This window comes from Caretta caretta, chromosome 14 (assembly GCF_965140235.1).
Source record: "Caretta caretta isolate rCarCar2 chromosome 14, rCarCar1.hap1, whole genome shotgun sequence".
Lineage (NCBI taxonomy): Eukaryota > Metazoa > Chordata > Testudines > Cheloniidae > Caretta > Caretta caretta.
In genome coordinates this window covers 14,367,820-14,389,858 of record NC_134219.1, presented here as the reverse complement: position 1 = coordinate 14,389,858, position 22,039 = coordinate 14,367,820, and the positions used below count along the sequence as shown (strand labels likewise).

The following is a 22,039-nucleotide window of genomic DNA, read 5'->3' as shown; positions in this document are numbered from 1 at the left end:
TGGTAAACAGAGGCTAGGGACACTATCCCTGCCCATCCTGGCTAATAGCCATTTATGGACCTATCCTCCATGAACTTATCTAGTTCTTTTTTGAATCCTGTTATAGTCTTGGCCTTCAAACCTTGGGCCACTCTTTGCATGTCCCCTCTGTTGCTAAGGCCAGTAAGTTCTTCCTCTAAGTAGTGTTCCATGGAGAGATTCATTCAGTCAGCCCCTTTTGGATGTTCCTCCAGCTTTCCAATGGCATGGACAGGGAACAGAAATACATTTTTCTGTATATACTGGCAAAAAAGAGCCATGTTATACCACAACCGTATCAATAGCACAACTGAGCCCTATGTTAGGAAATTTTTTGGATAACCATCTTATAACCTACTAGCTTCCTACTTGGTCTGTTAGAGACTGCATCTATGCGGAGCACATTCAGAAATTCTCCAAGGGCTGGTCTAGAGTCAGTGCAATTCACTGGCCTTAGCAATAGTGAGAACACTAATATAAACTGGGCTATGGGATTTTTAACCACTGTTATTTAACCTGTTCAGAGCAGAACTAGACAACTGTTAAAAACATCTGAGCTTGGTTTACGCTACTGCTCCCACCATGGCAAGCACTGGTATTTGGCCAATTCTGGGAGAATTTCCGAAAATGACAAGGGGAAACAAGTGTTAATTATTTTATTGCTATTCATAAGCCCAATACAGTGATTTGAAACAACACTTACAACTTTGTAACGAGCTGTGTTTAAGATGTGGCTCTCGAGAGGTGCTAACATGGTTTCAGGTCTCCATATAACCCGAGACTTTAGCCATTGCATGTTCTACTCCACCTGATGAAATGTACTTGTGCCCTCAGGGAAATGCTTCTCCATACTAGTCTGTTTTCAGAGCAGTTCTTTGGGCCCAACCAATAGATTCCTGTCTGTTTGGTATCACCAATGTTATTGCACTTGTACTTTAAAGCCTCAGATCATTTCAAGAATTCCCCATACCCCTTGGCCTTCTGGGTGCTTCAGTATGTATCTGCCTCAGCTGCACACAAAGAACTTCCATAACATCAAAAAAATAAAGAATGCCACAGCTGGATGCAGCAGCCCAGCCAGAACAACCCAGGCATGGTTGTTCCTCTGAATTCTCTGACCTGGACCAATTTTTCTTTGTGATGCAGGTGGTAGCGTTCTCAAGGTAGCTTATTTTTTGAAGTCTTTACATCTCATGGAGAAAAATGACCACTGTAGGCTTTGTTACTCGAAGTATTGCTTCTGAAGAGCATATGGCTCTGCGAAGAGGCGAGTGACATTTGATCATCACTCAGATCAGAAGGGGAAAGAGAGGAAACAACTTTCAAAGGCAAGGATGACAGCATTACAAACAAAAGTAGAGACGACCTTCACATGCAGCTCTCTCTCTTTCCGCTGCCAAGAGTCATCCTTTCCGCTACTGTCATCTTAATCTTCAGTACACCCGGGGCAGTGCAGACTGATGTCAGCCCCTGCGGCAGGGAAATCCACAGGCTTTCACTGAATGGGGGAAAGGGTGCAGTGTACGTCCTGCAGCAGACACATTGGAGGCCAATATTAACCGCTAAGGACAGAGTGTACAGATGGGTCAGCTGTGCAGAGGACTGGCTTCCCACAAAGCTGAGGCAAGTGCAAGTTCATGCACTTGTCCAAAGGGGCTGGCTTGGTCAGCCTATCTGAAAGGGGAGGTGAAGCACAGCTGGCACTTTCTGAAAGAGGAGAAGCAGATGTGTCCCCTTCACTTAGTAAAAGCCAATGCGGATCAACCAGCCTGGTAGAGTTGCAGAGTTTGGCTCTGGTGCTCAGGATGGGTTCCAGAAACAACTTCAACATCACTCTGCTCGAACAGGCCAGGAAATGCAGTCACAGATCCTGGAGAGAGGGAGTGGTGCCTGGCCTTAGTATATCAGAAGGATACAATCAGCACACCAGGAAGTCCAAACCAAGCACAGGGGCTTAATCCTTCCTCTAACTCTGTTTGCAGTTCCCCCTCTCCTACAAGCTCTGCAGTAGGAGCCTAACCTACCCCAAGTACATGGATTCAACCCCTCCCCAAGCTCTGCGGCGGAATCATCCCAAACCCAAGCCCTGCAGCAGGACTATTGCTCGTTCACCTGCACATCCACCAATGTGATATATGCCATCATGTGCCAGCAATGCCCCTCTGCCATTTACATTGGTCAAACTGGACAGTCTCTACGTAAAAGAATAAATGGACACAAATCAGATGTCAAGAATTATAACATTCATAAACCAGTCGGAGAACACTTCAATCTCTCTGGTCACGCAATCACAGACATGAAGGTCGCTATCTTACAACAAAAAAACTTCAAATCCAGACTCCAGCGAGAAACTGCTGAATTGGAATTCATTTGCAAATTGGATACTATTAATTTAGGCTTAAATAGAGACTGGGAGTGGCTAAGTCATTATGCAAGGTAGCCTATTTCCCCTTGTTTTTTCCTACCCCCCCCCCAGACGTTCTGGTTAAACTTGGATTTAAACTTGGAGAGTGGTCAGTTTGGATGAGCTATTGCCAGCAGGAGAGCGAGTTTGTGTGTGTGAGTGTGTGTGTGTTTCGGGGGCGTGTGGAGTGAGAAAGCCTGGATTTGTGCTGGAAATGGCCCACCTTGATTACCATGCACATTGTAGGGAGAGTGGTCACTTTAGATGAGCTATTACCAGCAGGAGAGTGAGTTTGTGTGTGTATGGGGGTGGGGGGGGGTGAGAAAACCTGGATTTGTGCTGGAAATGGCCCACCTTGATTATCATGCACATTGTAGGGAGAGTGGTCACTTTGGATAAGCTATTACCGGCAGGAGAGTGAGTTTGTGTGTGTGGTTTTTGGAGGGGGGTGAGAGAACCTGGATTTGTGCAGGAAATGGCCTACCTTGATTATCATACACATTGTGAAGAGAGTGGTCACTCTGGGTGGGCTATTACCAGCAGGAGAGTGAGTTTGTGTGTGGGGGGGGCGGAGGGTGAGAAAACCTGGATTTGTGCTGGAAATGGCCCAATTTGATGATCACTTTAGATAAGCTATTACCAGCAGGACAGTGGGGTGGGAGGAGGTATTGTTTCATGGTCTCTGTGTGTATATAATGTCTTCTGCAGTTTCCACGGTATGCATCCGATGAAGTGAGCTGTAGCTCACGAAAGCTCATGCTCAAATAAATTGGTTAGTCTCTAAGGTGCTACAAGTACTCCTTTTCTTTATTTACTGTATAAACCCACTTTCCTTTTAAGAATCTTCTTTTCTAATAAATCTAGTATTCATTGATTCCTTTGCAATAAGTAACCACTGAGGTACCACCAGGGCCATTAAACATCATTATCTGGGACAAACATCCCCTAATGGCCTGACAGGGGAATCAATCAGGCTAAATCATGAATTTCCCCTACACCTTACCAAACACGTCTGTCAAGGAAAGAAAACCTTTGGGCCAAGGTTTAATGATCACCCTCCCTATTCTGGAGGCAGCTGGCTAGGGACAGACCAACGGCAGGCCAGCCAGGTGCCAGGTTGTCTCAGAGACGGGAGGCTTGACTGATGCAACAGCAGGAAGAGAGGAGACTGGGTGATAGGAAATGGGCCAGTGAGATGAGAAGGGATTATATTTTTTGCTACCTTTAATACCCCTTTAATGAGATAACCCCTCCTTCTGGGGAGCATGGGGCTTTCAAACCTTTCATGTGCTCAGGCAACAAAGGAGAGACACTGACATTTGAGATTTTCACACCATACGGGGTCAGTGTTCGTTATTTCAAACCGCTCAACATTTGAGGTTCTGCAGCTTAATCTCTCATCCACCGTGGGAGCTTCATTTCCCTAAGCAACACCACAGATAAACCTCAGCTCAGATATTCTCATCCAGCTCCCCTTGAGTACTGCTGGGGGTTTCAGATCAGGATTACAGGCCTTTGAACTTGGCTATCCAAAACTGGCCTTTACTGCGTACAGAGTGATACTGAACAGGTGAAAAAGTCCCAGAGGCTGAACTAGGGAAAGTTCTTTTTCCTTCCTGACATGGGCTGATGATAGCTATCAGTTATCGAATCTGGGTCTGGAGTAGACTGAGATAAACAATCAGAATTATAAGCCTGGGCAAAACAGTGTGCAAATATGCAAACTCTTCCTGAAATATATGCACATGGCCCAGATTCACTGCCATTAAGTCCTTGGATGACTGACAAGATTCAGGGTGGGTTCCCCATTAAATGCATCAGTGCTTCAAAGAGAAAACTAAAGTAGTCACCTCCTGCCACAATGAACTCTATCCTGATGGAATGGATTGATCCCACTTATTTCCAAGACCTGGATCCTGAAGAAATTGACCCAATGTTCAGGAGAGTCCATTGGGAGAACTGCCACACAATCCAATAGCCTTATCAAAGAGAAACATCTCTAAAATGCCCATCCTCCCCTGCCTTGACACTGAAAAATCCAAATGTTGGTGTTTCAGTTGCGAGATGGCCAGACTGTCAACATGTATAGTACTCTGATCACAAGAAGTGGAATTTCCACACACCCCTCCAAAAAAAAAAAAAAAAAAGCTTCACTTTTTAGTGAGATACCATAAAAGACACACAAGGGGCTTAGGGAAGAAGGCAGAGTGCCGACTGAAAACAGCTTGTGTTAGTTAAGAAGTTTCTGAGGCAGCCTACGGTGCACCAATGGCAAGCCACTTGGGATTCAGCACCATTTTAGCAAGTGTTCACTTATAAAACTCGTGTCTAAAATGAAGGTGACCCTGGCTTGAAAAAAAAAATCAAAAATATCTACGGTTGACTCAGGTCTTTGAGAGGGCATGATGTGCAGGCCATGACAGAGTTAGTCCAACGTCTATATACAATACCCGTGATTCAGTTTCCATCAGTAGGGATAGAGGTGGAGGCTTTCTAAAACTGAAGAAGTTCATGGACTCACCTATCCATCGCATCAGGGATGTCATGATCTGCAGATATTTGGTCTTCTGGACATTAAAAAAGGTAAAAGGACCCAGTAGTAGAGTAAATGCTGCCTGGAAAGATAAACAAACAAACAGGAATCAGGCTAAAAATCAGAATTTTGCTAATAAGGCCAAAAAACAGTGAAATAAACTTCTTCTGGAAAGATCAGCTCAGAAACAACTTCTGTTTGGTACCAAGATTTCTTCACTAGTTTTAAAGCTGGATTGGCTGAGACACAAGGAAGGGAAAAACTAATTGCTTGATGTCAGATTATATGCCTCAGGCAGACCGAGCTCAGGATCCTCTTAGCTTCTTGATGTTTGCTATCACCTGTACAGTACACAGTTACTGACAAATTTTAGTACAAGCTATCAGTGTAACTTTACAGAACATTAAATATTAAACCTCTTTGTCTGGGTATATTCTCAATTTAGGTCTTGGTATCTGTAGCTGTGACCAGTCTGGTTGAATTAACATTGATGGGCCTGCCTTGAGGTGTGCTAGCCTGAAAAACAGTGGAACCTGCCACGTGACAAGGGTGAACCAGCTCCAGCTAAACTAATCCTTGATGTGCTACATTTTCACTTTTACAATGAAGCATTAACAGAAAGTAACATGTGCAAACCACACCCATGAACTGAAAACTCTGAAGATAAAGAGCCTCCCAGTGCCTTTGCTGTTAAGAAACACTCCATGCAGAGTCCATGCAAAGCTACCATCAGCAAGTGCCCTTATTAGGCATCCTGCAATTTTAATCACAGCTACCAGACAGACCGCAGAGGGGTCACTAAAGGTGGACATTGCAGGTCACTAACCTGGTGGACATTGCAGTACCAGGATCCACTGAATATCTGACAGCTTCCCATCGCACACTCCTAGTCACTTGGCAGAAAGCAGGACTAATTGAGAAGCCTTACATTTCCTTAGACATCACACATCCCCCTACAGCTCCTCCCCAGTGCAACAGAGAGACTAAACAAGTGACTGAGCCGTGACCTCTTATCCAATCTCAGGTTTCAGAGTAGTAGCCGTGTTAGTCTGTATTCGCAAAGAGAAAAGGAGGACTTGTGGCACCTTAGAGACTAACCAATTTATTTGAGCATAAGCTTTCGTGAGCTACAGAAAGCTCATGCTCAAATAAATTGGTTAGTCTCTAAGGTGCCACAAGGACTCCTTTTCTTTTTATCCAACCTCAGTGGCGGCGGCGGAGGGGGGGGGGGGGGAAGGAGAGGTGCCGCTTACCTAACAGACTAATTAGCCAAATCAGATAACAAGCACTTTAAGAACACACACAGAATGTCAAGGGCTTGAAAGAGTTCTGAGCACCCACTGAGCGAAGCTAATGTGGTATCCAGAGGGGTTGCTTCTACTGAGAAGGTTGGCCGAAGGAGGAAGGGAGTGATACAGGAAGAGAGCTTTGCCCACCCTTTGTTTTTGTGGGGCGTGAGAGTGTGACAATCAATCAAGGACTGACTCAGACTCTCATCAGTAACACGTGCAAGCAGTAGTCTACAGGACAAAGGCCCAGAAGACACCAGCACACATTGTGTCCATTTGCATGGCAACTAGTAAGATGTTTTTAAAATAAACAGAGCAATAAATACTTAACATTTACATAGCTCTTTTCATCTCCAAGCACTTTACAAAGGAAGGTAGCACTCCACTTTACAGATGGGGAAAGCTGAGTCACAAAGAGGCTATATGACTTATCCAAAGTCCCACAATGAACCCATGGAGGAGCTGGGACAGAACCCAAGTTATTTAAAGACCCGCACAACTCCAGGAAACTTTTCTAAACCCGTTCCAGAAAATATGTAATGCAACTCGAATGATTTCACAACACAAATATTGCCAGGTGGCCAAAATAAACCCAGGGTGGGGACTGGAAGTCAGGACTTTTGGGTTTTATTCCCAGCTCAGTCAATGATTTGCTGCAACACCTGGGCAAGCCACTTACCCTCTCTGCACCTTGGTCTCCCTGTTTGCAAAATAGGAATGCCGTCGGGTGTGTGGGTGAGGATTAAGGTTTAAGAAATGCTTCAAGATCCTTTGGATGAGATCACCCAGGAAGCACAAAAGATATTTCAAATATAATTGACAAGTCTTAGACAGCAAAAAGAAATATCAAGGACTTTTCAGTTCTAATACAATTGAATTAAAAGGGTTATAGAAATTAGATTTTTTTCCTCTGCGCTTTTCCTTCGATCTCCTTTTTGTGTTATGCTCCCTGAATTCCCTCCATCCCCACCCAACCCGCAGCCTCCTTTCTACTGACTGCCATTCAATCCCAAAGCAGAATGCAACCTCCAAGGGTCAGAAAGGTGGGGATATCATCATCATTAAGGATACAGAGACAGCCCAATGCACATGAGGAGAATGCAGGTGAAAGACCTGGACCAGCACCAACAAAGCAGAAGCCAAATCTACCACCACCGACATTAAAGATCCATGCCCAACTAGCCTCTCTTAGAAACACACACTCAAACTGTTAACATAATCCCCCTTCAAAAGGGATGATTAGCTCATGCATTACTAATAGTTGAAACAAAGCGACAGACGAGGGATGGTGATAATTAAGGAACAGGTGTCTTGTGCAAATTAGAGCACACCAGAACCAACTGGCAGAACAGCACCTTAATCCAATGCACGGACAGACAAAGGGCCCTTAGGTAGCAAAGAGGCAGGGTTTGAAGTCTGTATCGGTCTCTGAGCACAACTGCAGCTTTAGTGCTTAAGTAGAGGATGCAGGGCCTCATTGGTGTGTCCATCTCTAGACACACTTGTAAACTGAACCTGGAGAGGAAGCAGGGAACTGAATTTTGTAACAGTTGTGGGTAAAAATATAAGAAGTCCTTTTGGGGTTTTCCCCTCTAACTTCTGTATGGTTATAAATTCTCCAGCTCCCAAGCAATCTTTATCTACTAAACCCATTGACAGGTTCCAGAGTAGCTGCCGTGTTAGTCTGTATCTGCAAAAATAAATAAATAAATTTGTTAGTCTCTAAGTTGCCACAAGTACGCCTTTTCTTTAAACCCATTGATCAACTTCAGAGAATAGCTTCAAACTCTCCCTCTTTCTCAAGGACTCTACTCCTCAATTTATTAGGAGTGAGATGAACACAAATCATCATGCCTGAAGGTATGGATTTCCCCCCACCCTTTTATAACAAACTATCTATTGTTCATCATAAAAGCTTGGTTTCAAGGAATGAGGTGCGAGATGAGTTCAAGAGCAGTCTAAATATTACATTACCTTCCCCATCCAACTCCCATCAATGAATCACACTGGGCTTCCAAGGATCAGTAAGAACAATGCAATGGCTTTGACGGAGATGAATCAGGTTGCGCAGATTTGAGAGCAGACCCGGTTTATAAATCAAACAGTGCTACATGCTGAATTCTCTTTAAATGAGAAGTAGACAGTAGTGGATGGGATTAAATAGCAAAAATCAACCCCCCAGAACCCCGCAAGTTCCGTGAGATTTGAAACAGGACAGGTAATGGCCACCAGTTCCAAACCAGAAGCTCTTCCATTTAGCTCGTAAAGGAGGATCAAGAGATCAGTTTTAGTCCAGTAACTGGGCCCATCCTGACTAGTTCAGAATTGGAGAGCTGAAGAGACAGACCAGTCTTTTCAAAGATGTTTCAGATACAAGGCCTTGCAGCTGATTGGAAAGGTGTGTGTAGGAGAGGAGGAGATAAATATGAATACATAAGCCAAGATTTTCAAAACTGGGTGTTCAAAAATAAACATGCCGCACTGCCCCATCCCACCCCACAAAATAAAGATTTAAGTACCTAATAAGTAGGCTGTGGTGTTTCTCTCGGGGACGGGAGAAGTCAGCCATATTTTCATTCCAAGGATTTTTCAAATCATTGTGTCTTCATCACAAGCTGCCAAGTTCACACTGATCCAGCTTCTCCTCCCCAAGTAGTTAATTAACTCCATAACTGCCGTTATCCCATTACCTTCTTCCTAAAGGAAAGGTGAGCCTAGACTGGCATCTAGGACACAAGCCACCTCAACTGCCAACAACATTTTCTAGGCTCAGCTCTCTCTCTAAAGTGAGCTGTTTTACAAACCTTGACTCATTACATGCAACAGTTAACAAAGCCTAAATCTGTCCAGAAAAACGGTATCAGTTACCCTCATGGAATTCAAACGGCACTACACGTTACACACCAAGGAAGAACTCTTGCATTTTCCAGTTCAACTCCCCTGCTTTCTATCTTAGAAATATCTAAGGCCTCTATCACCTTGGCTACTAAATTTTATCAAAATAACCTGAGGCAGAAGGAACAGACAAATCTTTAACTGAAGTGGATTATTGTACTCTGGTGGTTTACAACTACAGACAACGAATGGAGGCTCGTTCAGTTCAACACGAACAAGGAAGAAGAGACATCAGCCTTTCGGCTAAGATGAAGTGCTGTGTCTAAGAGCAACTACATCCCCTAAGGGTGTGGGAGAAGAGAATCCTTACCATGCACTTGCAAGGGATTGGCTCACTTATCGGAGGGGGTCATTCCCTAATCTCTCTCCTCCAACCCCGTCCAATACAAAAGAAAAATTAAAAAATATATCCGGGCCTGTTGAAGTCATGCAGAAAGTCAGGCACAAAAAAATGAAAGCCTCTTCTCTTTGCAAACTCCTGTTTGTGTTGCCAGCATGACCCAGTACATAACTAGATGGTAATGAGTTTGCGGCTTTTACTGAAGATTATGTTTCCAGTCAGAGAAAATTAGAAGTTTGCTAGCACAGAAGTGAAGACAACAGCTTGTCTCTCTGAATTATGCTCTACCCTGCAGGCCAGCAAACTCGATAGTTGGGCAGTTCTTGAAGTGTTAGGAGGCCTCCCCCCCCATGCCAGCTTTTATTTCTGGCTATAACACTGCCAAGGTTTGGGAGGTTACAAAAAAACAAACAGGAATCCAGCTGTCAGTGGCTTCCCAGCCTCTCCCTCTGTCAGCTCTTAATACTTCAAAATGAAAGACAGGCCTGTTGACTTGGAGCCTTCTTGCTGCAGGGACCAAGATGGGATTTGCCGTTATTGCCAGAAACACACACAGCGACTGAAAAAGAAATACAGTCTTTGTATTGAAATTTGCATGCCAGGTAAGAAGTAGACAAGCCACTTACGATAAGGTTAGGCTTACAAAGAAAGATCACAAGAAGGTTCGGGTAAGTACTAATGTGGTTATGTAAACTGGATGGCTGTAGTGCCTTGGTCAACATCCACTTGTGACGATCAGCTGAGATGCTCCAAAAGAATGTTTCCAGGTATTAGACATATTGATCAAGAATCGAACCAGTGTAGAAGGTGCCTTACGCCAGAGTCAAAGGGTTATGCTGGCCAAACAGGCTCTTTATTGGATCTGGAGGGCGAGTACGTCATCACAGAATATCAGGGTTGGAAGGGACCCCAGAAGGTCATCTAGTCCAACCCCCTGCTCGAAGCAGGACCAATTCCCAGTTAAATCATCCCAGCCAGGGCTTTGTCAAGCCTGACCTTAAAAACCTCTAAGGAAGGAGATTCCACCACCTCCCTAGGTAACGCATTCCAGTGTTTCACCACCCTCCTAGTGAAAAAGTTTTTCCTAATATCCAATCTAAACCTCCCCCACTGCAACTTGAGACCATTACTCCTTGTTCTGTCATCTGCTACCATTGAGAACAGTCTAGAGCCATCCTCTTGGCTCAAATCCTCAGTGCTCAGAATAAGCAGGCCGCACTTTATTGAATTCGGCTCTTCTCTCTCAGCTTTTTCTATTGCAATGGGTCTCAGGGACTAGAACTAGCACCACAGACTCTGCAGGTAAACGTCTGTTGTGCTGAGAGCGTGAATGCACACGCCTGCCACGGGACACTGATGAAAACAAGTTTCATTCACAACTGCCATCGGAACTTGCGTAGTTGCCTTCAAGATCTAATCTGCAGAAAAAGCATCCACAATGTTTAGCATTTATTGATAATTAAACTACTGTATCTTTTTGATTCAGAGCCTGGAGGATCCCCAAATTCCGAGCAATGTTTGCTTAATGTGAGAACTAACCCCACAACCCCTGCCCTCTAAAACTTGAGCCAAAGCAACAGCCAATCCCAAATCAAATCTTTGCTCTGAAGCTCCTGGTTCTGACTAGTGGTAGAAGTGCAGACATCTCACATGCAAGGTTGTTCTCATGGTAATTTTCGCCCAGTGTCTCAGACATCAGTGACTGCACATCACAAGTTCCAAGCAGCCCTTTTCTTCCCACTGAAAGGGGTGAGGGGATACAAATAAACTCTCTAAACATGGAGAAATCTGACATTTACAAGCATAAGGACTTGAGATTTAGATCAGCTGGATCACTCTTTGGTAGACTGCATTGCCTCGGCAGGCTAAACTGGACGCTTTACAGACGCTGCAAGGCTATGGATACGGAACGTTCCCATAGCAGAGCAGAAGTTAACAAAGACAAGTCCAACTGTGACACCTCCGAGAGGAAACTGGTCCCTGTTAAGATTAGTTGTTTAGAAACAGAAGCAAAGAGTCTCCTTGAACAGAGCAGAAAAAGCAGTCACTTAATAGCTGGTGTCAGATGAGTAGTAATTCTGATGCCAGCTCTGCCTGGGCAAGATGTCCCTGAGCTCATCAAGCTACTCCTGCAGCCTAGGTGAATGCTGGAAGCGATGGAGACAAATGTACCACAGCTAAGAACGGCCTCTGACAGCCAGCTGGCCTAGCAGAAACACCTGATGAGCTCTGTGACATCTGGCCTGCTCAGGAACCAGGGCCCTGCTGCAAGGCGTGAGGGCTGTGTAAGAGCCCCAGCTCTGGCTCCTGCCTGCATCAGGTTCTCTCCTACAGATGACATTTAGAGAACAGGGGAAGAGGAACTTGAGTTTTAACACTGATGACACAGGCAGAAATATGTGATTTCATCCTCTGATCTAGGGCCTGATCCAAAGACTATTGAAGTCGACAGGAGGAGTCTTTCCACTGATTTCAGGGGGCTTTGGATCAGGCCTTTGGCGAGCATAAGGACACTTCTGGAGCCAGTCAGAATGGTTTAAGGCACACTTCTGCCTGAAAGAACTTACCAGGTTTTAGGCTCCTCACAACATGATGTTTCTGTTCATTGTCGCTGAGGCTAGAACAGCCCAGAGTGTTTAGCCACTGAAAATGTTACCACTAGTGACTTAAACACACCCATTTGCAGCCTAGGTAACTGCCAAAACAGTGCCACCACTCCACTGTGGCACCCACCACGCTAATCACCACCCCAGCAGCCTCAGCCGGTCACACCACAGGTTGCAACACTTATAAGGACCAAGCTGCTACAGATTTCAAGAAGAGAGGCTTTGTGGGGCTCACTTCCTTGCAGTGCCCCCTTTCAGACCTCCTTCCAAGCCTCCTCTGCTGTCCCCCCTCGTGACAGAGGACACACTCGTCCCTCCTGCGTGATTTCAGCTCTCCAGCTAAAGTGCCATCTGGCACTTTACTTAGGGCTGTGTTCCAAGTTTCATCCTTCACCATCTATGGTAAGATATAATATATGGAAAAGGAGACTGATTGTTCATACAAGATTCCCTCAAGACCCTTTATAAAAGCTTAAAGATGAAAGATGAAAAGACAGAGCCCCCCAGCGGCTGGCATGTGGACCATGGCTGCTGCTGTGCTGACAGGCAGGAAGTTGTCAGGAGGCAGGTAATTATTGACTCTCATTTAAATTGGTTAAAATCATTACCCAGCAGCAGAAATGGGATTGCTCGAAGAGGCTGAGAGGGTTTTGAACCTCTTCTTCCCCCCTCCGAGCAGTAATGAAGTTCCATGGAACAATGCTGCCTCCGTTAGACACTGCATGAGGAATACTTATGGATAAAGTGTAACTGGCCTCATTTCTACCCCCTAGAGTAAAGGAGAGCTACTTTGTCACAGACTTCTGCTGCCAAAGTATTGCTGGTAATTAACATGCAACTCTCAGGATACACCAGGGGAGTTTTTACAGTCATAACTCATAGGGAACATATTGCCTGTACAAAGAGCAATCTTCACAGCTGGCATTCTCCTTCGATATACAGGATCTACACAACATGGCTGGGTCAGAGGTTGAATATTCATCTAGAGCCAGAGCTACAGCTGGCAAAAGCTGGGATAGCTGCACTGAAGTAAGGGGAGCTATGCCTACTACGCCAATTGTGGACGTAGCCCCTAGTGACCTGAGGAATACATAGTGGTGGCATTACTGCCTCATGGCTGGTCAGTGGCCTACATTAAATGCATCTGTTTGTTTAAATCCAGTTCCAAGTGGACAAGTGTCCACCCCATGAAAAACACTATCACAAGTCTTGACCTCGTTGGAGGTCTCAGAGAGACTAAGGACTGAATGGACCAGAGAGACTGAACCTCCTCTGTGGCCCCTAGTTACAGCCCCTCCGCATCAAGGCCGCAGCACATTGAAACGGCAGCGGAGTGAAGTTGGCATGGTGCTGTTCTGGCCGTACCTTTGATGTGGATAAAGAGAGGGCTGTCAGAATCCTGAGCTAGCACATTTCAGTGAGAGCCAAGTTCACTTACTCTCCCCTCAAGCCCTCAAAACACCCAACACCCCCTCCCAAAACCAATCACTCAATTCCCTCCCCTCCTAAATTAAACAATCCAAACACGGCGAAGTGTTTTCAAAAAGTCCTCCTATGCAAAGATTGCAGTCCCTGGCACACACAGCCAGGATTGGAGCCAGCAGCAAGCTTGCATTCTCTGGTGTAAATATGCTTCCATAGTCATTTTTCATAAGCAAGAGAAAGATGGAGATTGGCAATCTCCCGAGGTGACTGCCATCTAATTCTTCATCGATGGAGTATTTATGGTACAGTCATCTGCAGTGTCTTGTAGTCACTTTAGCGCCACCTTGACCCCTGACCTCCCATACTCTGCATCGTCTAATTGCATCCGAATCGAGGAGGGAGGGGAGCAAAGAAGCTGATCGCAGTAGGAGAGCGGAGTTTGAAAGTGGAACATCAGGGGCGTGATACATGGCAGCCCCGCAGAGCGAAGTTACAGAGGTGGGCCTGGCTGTGCCCTCCACAGACTGACCTCAAAATGGATCCGAAATAGAACAGGAACCTTCCTGACACTGAGCAGCCTTGAGGATTTTTTGCAACATTAGCGAGCACGGCTATAAACAGATTAATGAGCTTCATCTAATAAAGTGTGAGCGCACAGTCATTACTACCCCCCCGACAGACACTGCCCTACATCTATGCAGATAGTGGAGTACTGGCAGCTAACACGATCTTTCTATTTAATATAAACCCCCCTCAGGTTAGGTAGTGTTAAGGTGGGAGAAACAGATAGGCTGCGTGGCATATAGGCATGGAATACCCGCAAGCATGCCTCTCCATGAGCTGTTCAGTGCTAAGGGCTACCTGGGGAATTTACTCATTCTGAGCCTTCCTCTTCCCCTACCTTGTCTAGTGCACACTACACAGACTGGTGCAATAAACCCTCTGGATCACTTCAGGGATAATTTCTGCCCAGAAAGGTGACACCGATCACAGTTTGCCATAGGACAAATCTGGCCAGTCTTGGGTTATCTGTATTTATGGTAGCGCCTATAATTTTGTCATCAGTATCTGCTGGTTTGGTCTAAAGATCACAGCTTTGGTCAAGATAACAACCAATATTTCACCAAACAAAAGCAACAGCTCACAGGATCATAGAACTGTAGGGCTGGAAGGGACCTTGAGAGTCATCTAGTCGAGCCACAGCACTGAGGCAAGTCACAACCATCTTCAGAGCACCTCCCTGACCAGTGCTCCCAAAGGGCTGGATAGATGTCCCTCCCTTGCTGGTTGGCTGGAGGTGGCTGAGGGAAGGACTCGTTATTAAAGCCCTTTGTTAGGAGAGCTCTGGAAAAAGCTCAGTGTCAGGATGAGTGACAGTGTAATCTAGGCTTCGTTTAAGAAGAAAAACCACTTCTCATTGTGAAGCGAACAGACAGCTCTTTGCAAAAAACATGTTTCAGTCCCCTGCACTATCGATTTCTCTGTAATAAGAGACAAGCTAATCCTTTAAAGCCAGTCACTTCAATCCACATCCTTGCAGTTTCTTGGAGTTCTTCCACTGTGTACCAAAGGATCAGTCTCCTTCCCCGAGTCCTGGCATCAGGGTACATTCGCCTTCCATCTGATATTCCCCTTGTCCTAAGGGAAGGGAGGTTCAAAGGAAGCTAGCAAATCCAATACCAAAAGCTGAACTTTAGAGCTAGGGATACTGACATGACAAGTCTACATCCCGCTTGTGAAACGCTGCGCAGATCTCAGCCACTGTGTGAGCCAAATCAATTACAAACCAAGTCTCGCTCACAGAGGCTAGGCATTAACCAAAGTTTTTTTTTTTTGGTTGGGAAACGTTGAGGGGAAAAAAGCCTTGTGACGCTGCCAGGTGATCTGTCAAAGACGCATGATGAGCAGGCAATAAACTGCAACAGAGACAGAAATTAATGACAAGACCGAGGGAAGAATGGCCAAGAAACGAGGGGTGAATTCAACCTTAATTAGCTCCATGACAAAAAGCGGAGAACTGCTTTCATTTCCCAGACACCATTTATTTTGGTGGAACTCGGCTCCCAGGTTTTGCAGCAGCAGCTTCAGGGCAAACTGACCTCACTTTAAAAAGTTGATGAGATGGAGACAGGAATGAGACTCCGAAATCAGCCCCTCGGACTGGGTTTTTAGTCCAACAGTGCTGCATTATCGAGGCATCTGTGGCAAAAGTTAGTGCACTGATTAGTTACACTTAAAGCAGGACTTCAATCATTCTGTTTCTCACATACCCGCATACGCTGCAGTACTCCAGAAGATGACGTTGCAGTGTTCTGGATCACTAATGTAGGTTCTTCCTGCCTTCCAGTACTGTAATTGCCCACAGGAGTAATAGCTACCATTCTTTTACACTGACAGTCATTTGTTTTTATTTCCACATTCATTTTGCAATAAAAAGCACTGGAGTGTTTGTAGTTAGGAACAACATGCTCTAGTGCTGGCGAGAGAATCTTGCTAGGACACATCCCTTCTGAGAAGACAGCACAGGAGGCTCTGTACTCTGCTGTAACCCTGCTTTGGAATGTCACTACAGAACACTGCTGTGTGCGTGTTCTAGGTGATTGTTGTAAGCAAACAGGCATGCTGGCTTCACATCAGCACAATAAACTTCCCCCAAACAGTTGTCCTCATGATCCCTCTCTGCAGGCTTAGGCTTAGCACACCCAGTAGTGGACTCATACCAGGTGATGATGTAGGAGGTCAACCCTCCCCTCCCACGTGTTCTCACTTTCTGGCTCTGAAAGTCTCTAGGCCACTCCTGGCACAGAGTCCTGCAAGAATAGATACCCGAGACAGCAGCTATGATCTACTGATTGCTGGACGTGACTGCTGTGGGGCACAGTGGTGAAAGGTGGCAGAACACAGGGAAAGTCTTCTCAGCTGCAGAAGGGAACACTCAGAACAAGAGCGTGTCTCTCCTCGGAAGATGCATTCAATTCAAAGCACCACCTTTCAACTCAAGGACTGTTTCCAGTACCAATGGACTTGGGGAGAAGAGTTAGATCAGCAGCTCATGCTGGGACAGCATTGCTACTAACCACTTACATCATATAAAGCTAGTGAGATCTGTACATGGGGACACCTCCACCATGGATGGACACCCCTGCTCCCTCCCCCATCTAGAAAACTCAAAAAATGTGTGCACCCCTGCCCTGAATTTTTGCATAGCATTTTTGGGTGCTGCTGAACAGCTGACACGTTCCACCACACAACTGGCTGCACTTCAGCTCCACCGCGTGGTGAAGTGATCCTTTATATATAGTTGTAAGGCAATTTGAGATCCTTTCGGCTCAAAAGGGTTTGTGCTAAGTGTAAGCTCTTGAGAGCCAGCTGGGGCTGCAGCTTTGAAAACCTCTCTGGAAAGGCTTCATCCACCCAGGGTTGTATGCAGCACAGGGGCCATTTGGGTTAAATAGTGGTCCCGGCCACCCCAATTGGCATTAGCATGCGAGGAAGGCAGGCTGTGGACTCAGGTGCTCGCATGTGGAAGAGTTTTGGCTTAATGGGGGATGCCCTTCACTAAAAGCCTCTCAACAGGGAGACTGCACATTGCTTCTTAACAGTAGAACCTACAGAAAGACAGGTATGACAAGGGGCCGAGCCCTACAGGGGGGTGAGTGAGTGAGGGCACACAAACTAACAGAGACATGGGTCTCTAGTGAGAAATCAAGGCACCTCTATGCCCAGATGAGAGGACAGATTCCCAAATGCAACCTTATACCCACAGAGGCAGACATGAGGTTACAGTAACAGCTGGGGGGGAGGGGGTGGGGGGAATGCCAAGAGGGCAGCTCTAGAGCCAGAGAAGGGGTAACAGGGAGACGAAGAGACAAGAGAAAAATAGCCCTACAGATTGCAATCAAAGAGAACCCAAGCAGGAAGTACCATGCTGAGACAAGAGAAGAGGGGAAAATGCATCTACATAAAATGTACTAATTCAGCCTTACCCCTTTCAGGTTAAATTCTGCATCTAACAAGAGGATATTTGTTCCCCTTGATTATCTCCCCACCCTTCTGCACCAGCCTCTCTCAGTTTCAGACAGACCCTGCTCTGGTTGCTCATTATTCTAATCAGAATGTCAGGCTGGGGTGACATTGTCCCTTCCTGAAGAGAGATGGTGAGTGCCTGAGAGCCCGCTCATTTTATTCACCGCACAAGCACATTTCCAACTGGGATAATCTCCATTAAACCATCTGTGCTCCCCTCTTCACTTGGCCGGCACCCGCTGGGCTGCCTGCGATACTGCAGCATCTGTGAACCTGTAAAAGTGGATGCCATGTACCTTTCCCAATCAGCTAAAAACCAGCACATCCTCCCATGGAACAGCTATACCCGACATCCTTAAACACCGCAATGCCAGGCTAGGGAGAGGATCTTTTGAAGCGCCTTCCTCCAAAATGGCATTTGCTTCCCCCACTTGGGAGTTTTAGTCTGTTATGGGAAGAAACTGGGCTCCTGAGTTACCAGGAAGGGAGGGCTGATGGAAGAGAGGAAGCTAAAGCATTTCTGTCCGCCCCAGTGCAGAACTGAGGCAACATTTGCCACGGTCATGTTTGATCAGAATCTCCAGATGGCTGGCGATTCCCACCGATTTAACCCCTTATTTCTTTCATGAGTATTAATCAGCCAGCTTTTCTCTAGCAACAATATCATTATTTCACCATATCACTAAGGAAGGGTAACTTCAGGACTGTAACAAGAAATAGGTATGAGTCCAATGCAGAGACGGTTAAAGCTTAAATCCACTGTCCCTTCCTCCGGTCCACACAGAAGACATTTGGCTGGCCTTAAGGGAAGTGTTATAAAAGGAATTGCAGCAGGGCTCGATGACCCTAAATCTGTAGACTAATTGCACTATGAAACACACACAACAGCAGAGACTCAGATTACCTCCTTTTACAGCTCATTCCAGGCTGCCCTTAAAAATGGGCATAGAACAGCCAAATGACCCAGAAATCATTCTGGCTGCAGAAGACGCCACTGTGCTGTGACTAACTGGTTTGAAGGGAAGAACAAAAGTTACCAATTTGCTTTAACTGCAATCAGCATTTGCCATCTGCAGGACATGGAGCCCATGCCTCCCTTACCAGCCGATTCACCCTGCAAGCTGCACCGAGTGCACTCATGCTGTGCCTTTCATAACCCCAGCTTCCAAACCCATCCAGGCCTCCCAAATGTCCAACTTAAGGAGGCAAATGCAAGCATCGAGTAACAGGACAGGAAGGAGGGAGTACAACTGAATAAAATCAACACTTTCCATGACCTGTTTATATCACAAGCCACCCATATTTTGGTCGTAAATTGGGACACAATTTATGACCAACAACACTCAGTTCATGGAGGATGAAGGTTATGTGGGCCCGGCAGGCTACGTGTCGTCCCTGCAGCCACACATAGGTGTGCTAGATTCTGTAGCAGTAATAAAAATACTGCACAGGCATGCAAATCTCCAGAGAGGGACTTAATCAGTCTAAACAGTCTCATTATGTACACAGTGCTCAACATCCACTCCCAAAAAGCAAGAACGGAACCCATTTCTGGAGGAGTTTTGGGACATTAAACCATGAAATAGGATTTTATATCCATCATTTTCTCCTCCCTTTCCCCAGCCTAAAGATTCGGTGCTTGAAACAGTTATTACTGCAACTGAGAAAAAAGGGAAGGGAAAAACAGAGTCCTTGGGAGAGAGGCAGGACTGATCTTCTGCTGACAGGTGGCATTTGAGGTGAAAAATGCCCAATTGGTATGATTCTTGCAGTTGCCACAGATTCTGCAGAAAACATTACATTTACCATTTAGCCTGGAAAAAATGGAAGTAAAAACGTTGCCAGTAATTTGCTGGCTGCACACACACAGAAAAAGGTGGGAGCTGAGGGGGGATTCATTCTTACTGAGGGTAGGGAGCAGAGTGCTGGCTACGGTGGGACCTTGGCTGGATTGCGCTGACCTGCTTAGACTCCCTCAGAGCTGAGCCTGCAGCTCGGCCACTGGGAACATCCAGGAAAGATGAGGAAACTAGAGACAAGAGCTCAGGAGACAGAGCCTGATGCTCCCAAAGAGCAGTGCTGGTTTCTTTGGAGGACAGTGTGCCTTTCCTTCTAAGTTCTCGTGTTGTCTTTTTCCTCCTTCCCATACTGGGATTTAGTATGCAGGAAAAGCTCCTTGTTTCAGCTGCCTGATTCAGAATCCATTCACAAGAGGGAGAGTTAAGACTCCAGAACAAAAGGGCCCTAGCCTATAGGGACATTTCTCATGCTAGGGAGGAGAAGGTCCCATTTGTTTATGTTCTTGAGAGGTTTATTCCCCTTCTCCACTTCTAAATGGCTTGTTTCTTCCTTTGCATGGCTAGGCTCTGGCTACCCTGCTGGTCCTAGAGGATCCACTTCTGTACACAAACATGACAGTTTAAGGTGACAGTTATTCCATGCTGAATGTAAAGTGTTGTGCTAGAGAGACATGTACACACACACGGATTCTGAATTAGGAAACCGCTCTGCCAAATTTTGATCTCTGAAGTATAAAACATTTCACATGACTGCTGATCTCAAGTTTTAGTTTTGTACTACATGCAATATTCCAATTAAGCTTGGGGGGGAAAAAACACTTCAGGCAATAGGCCTCTCAAAGCACCATCATGTTTTGAGAAGGAAAAGCTTGACTGCACTGCAACCTGCTCCATGGAAAAATAAGTGACTAGGAAAGAGTTTGAAACAATGCAACAAGAGACAAGAATAGCAGTCCTTTTTCATTTAGTGGAAGCATTTGCATCTGAGAACGTGTCATTCAGTACTCTGGTCTACCCAATTCTGCATTACCGTTTGGCCACAAAGCCTACTTTCCTACAGCACAAATTTCAGACTGTTCATGCTACTTTACTGAAGGTTGTTGTGGTTTTGAACAAGTTATCCTTTCATCCCTGGAATTTTTCAAAGTGAAATTCCAACAAAACAGGGTGGATAAAAATCACTGATTTTTAAAAATAAAAATCTGATTTTTTTTTTTTTATTTACATCGGTTTTTTTGATAAAATGCTTTTTGAGGAAAAAACCTATCTAAAGATAGCTTTAATTAAGAAACATTATAGCTCAAAGATATCTCATCATGGAATAGGGATTATAAATTCTAATTCTTTCATGTAATGTTTAAGAAAAGTTTTGTAAAGGAGTTCCAGTAGTTCATGGATTAGTGACCCAATCTTATGGGATTCCACTGGCTTCTGTATAGATTATTTGGGTTAATTTTTCTATCTACCCAATGGGACACAGTGCTTAGTCTAGAAGATACCATCAGAGATGCTTAGTTTCCCAGTTCTCAAACTGAATGTGTCTCCCCAGCGGTAACATGCTTGTTAACAGCAAAAATGTTTTTAAATAAATAAATATATAGAGATGAGAAATAACAGACCGCAACTCTATTGTCCCTCTGCAAATTTGTGTACACAGAGTCAATCCCTTACCTCTCTCTAAAAGTGCAAAGTTTCAAAAAGTTCAATGAATAGAAGATTTGTTGGGGGGGGAGGAGGAGGAGGAGGAGAAGAAGAAGAATAGATCTGGACAAGGAGAAGTCTGGAGATAAATGTGAGAAGCGAGGGATATATGCTTTTTTGTTAAACTATATGTTTGCTGTTGAAGAAAAAAATCCAGAATACTTAATGTTGTTGTTTTAGTTAAATAAAACAATTTAAATGTCTGCCTGGTGATGTTCTCCTCCTAATACAGCAAGGCAAGAAAATCCTCCAAATATTAATAATTAACCTGTTGAATTGGAGATCCTTCACCTCCCAATGACTTCATAAATATCTGCCTCAATTACCTTTGGTAAATAAAATAACCAATCACTCATTTTCTGATAGAGCTGTAAAACTAATCTGAAAAGTTTTCAAAATAAATCACTGTTTAAAAATGTATATGTGTACCTTCTAAAAATGAATCCTACATCTATCTCAGAGTTGTGAAGAATATGTAGTAAGCTTGTAACAACCAACAAGAATGCATTTTTATTTAGAAAACCATGATTAAATAGAGTTTTCCTGATTAGTGATTTAAATCAATTTGATTTAAATCAAATCCACCCTGCAACAAAGCTAAAAAGGGAGAAGAAAACTTGTGTTTTATCAGGCCTGTACTGAAGCATTTCTAGCTCCTTACAAAGTAACATCTGATTGACACTGGGCTGTTATAATGCATATTGCTATAATTTAATGATATCCTGTAAAATTTGCCACTTTGCAACACGAAGGAAAGACACCTTTTTTTCCATGGACAAATATAACACAGACCTACCCACTGGTCACCTGTTGTCTACAAGTGATAACAGAACAATGAAAAAGGTTCATCAGCACCAAAGTCGGTTTAACTTTTAAACTCCCTTCAGAGCTGTGCCATATGAAGAATAGTTCTCCTGACCTTGACAACAACAACACTTCTTGCAGCGGATCTCCATGTGCTTCATAGACAGCTAAGTGTCAACACTCTTGGAGCTTTGTTAAC

At 44.8% G+C, this 22,039-nt stretch overlaps 1 protein-coding gene across 5 annotated transcripts in view; it reads right to left on the bottom strand.

The window, feature by feature from the left end:
- Positions 1-22,039, bottom strand: part of SLC38A12 (solute carrier family 38 member 12) — a 64,887-nt gene that overhangs the window by 19,597 nt on the left and 23,251 nt on the right. For all 5 annotated transcript variants that reach the window (XM_048818986.2, XM_048818988.2, XM_048818990.2 and 2 more), the window contains one exon: positions 4,944-5,037. In XM_048818986.2, coding sequence (XP_048674943.1) covers positions 4,944-5,037 — 94 coding nt within the window. The remainder of the gene's footprint in view (positions 1-4,943; positions 5,038-22,039) is intronic.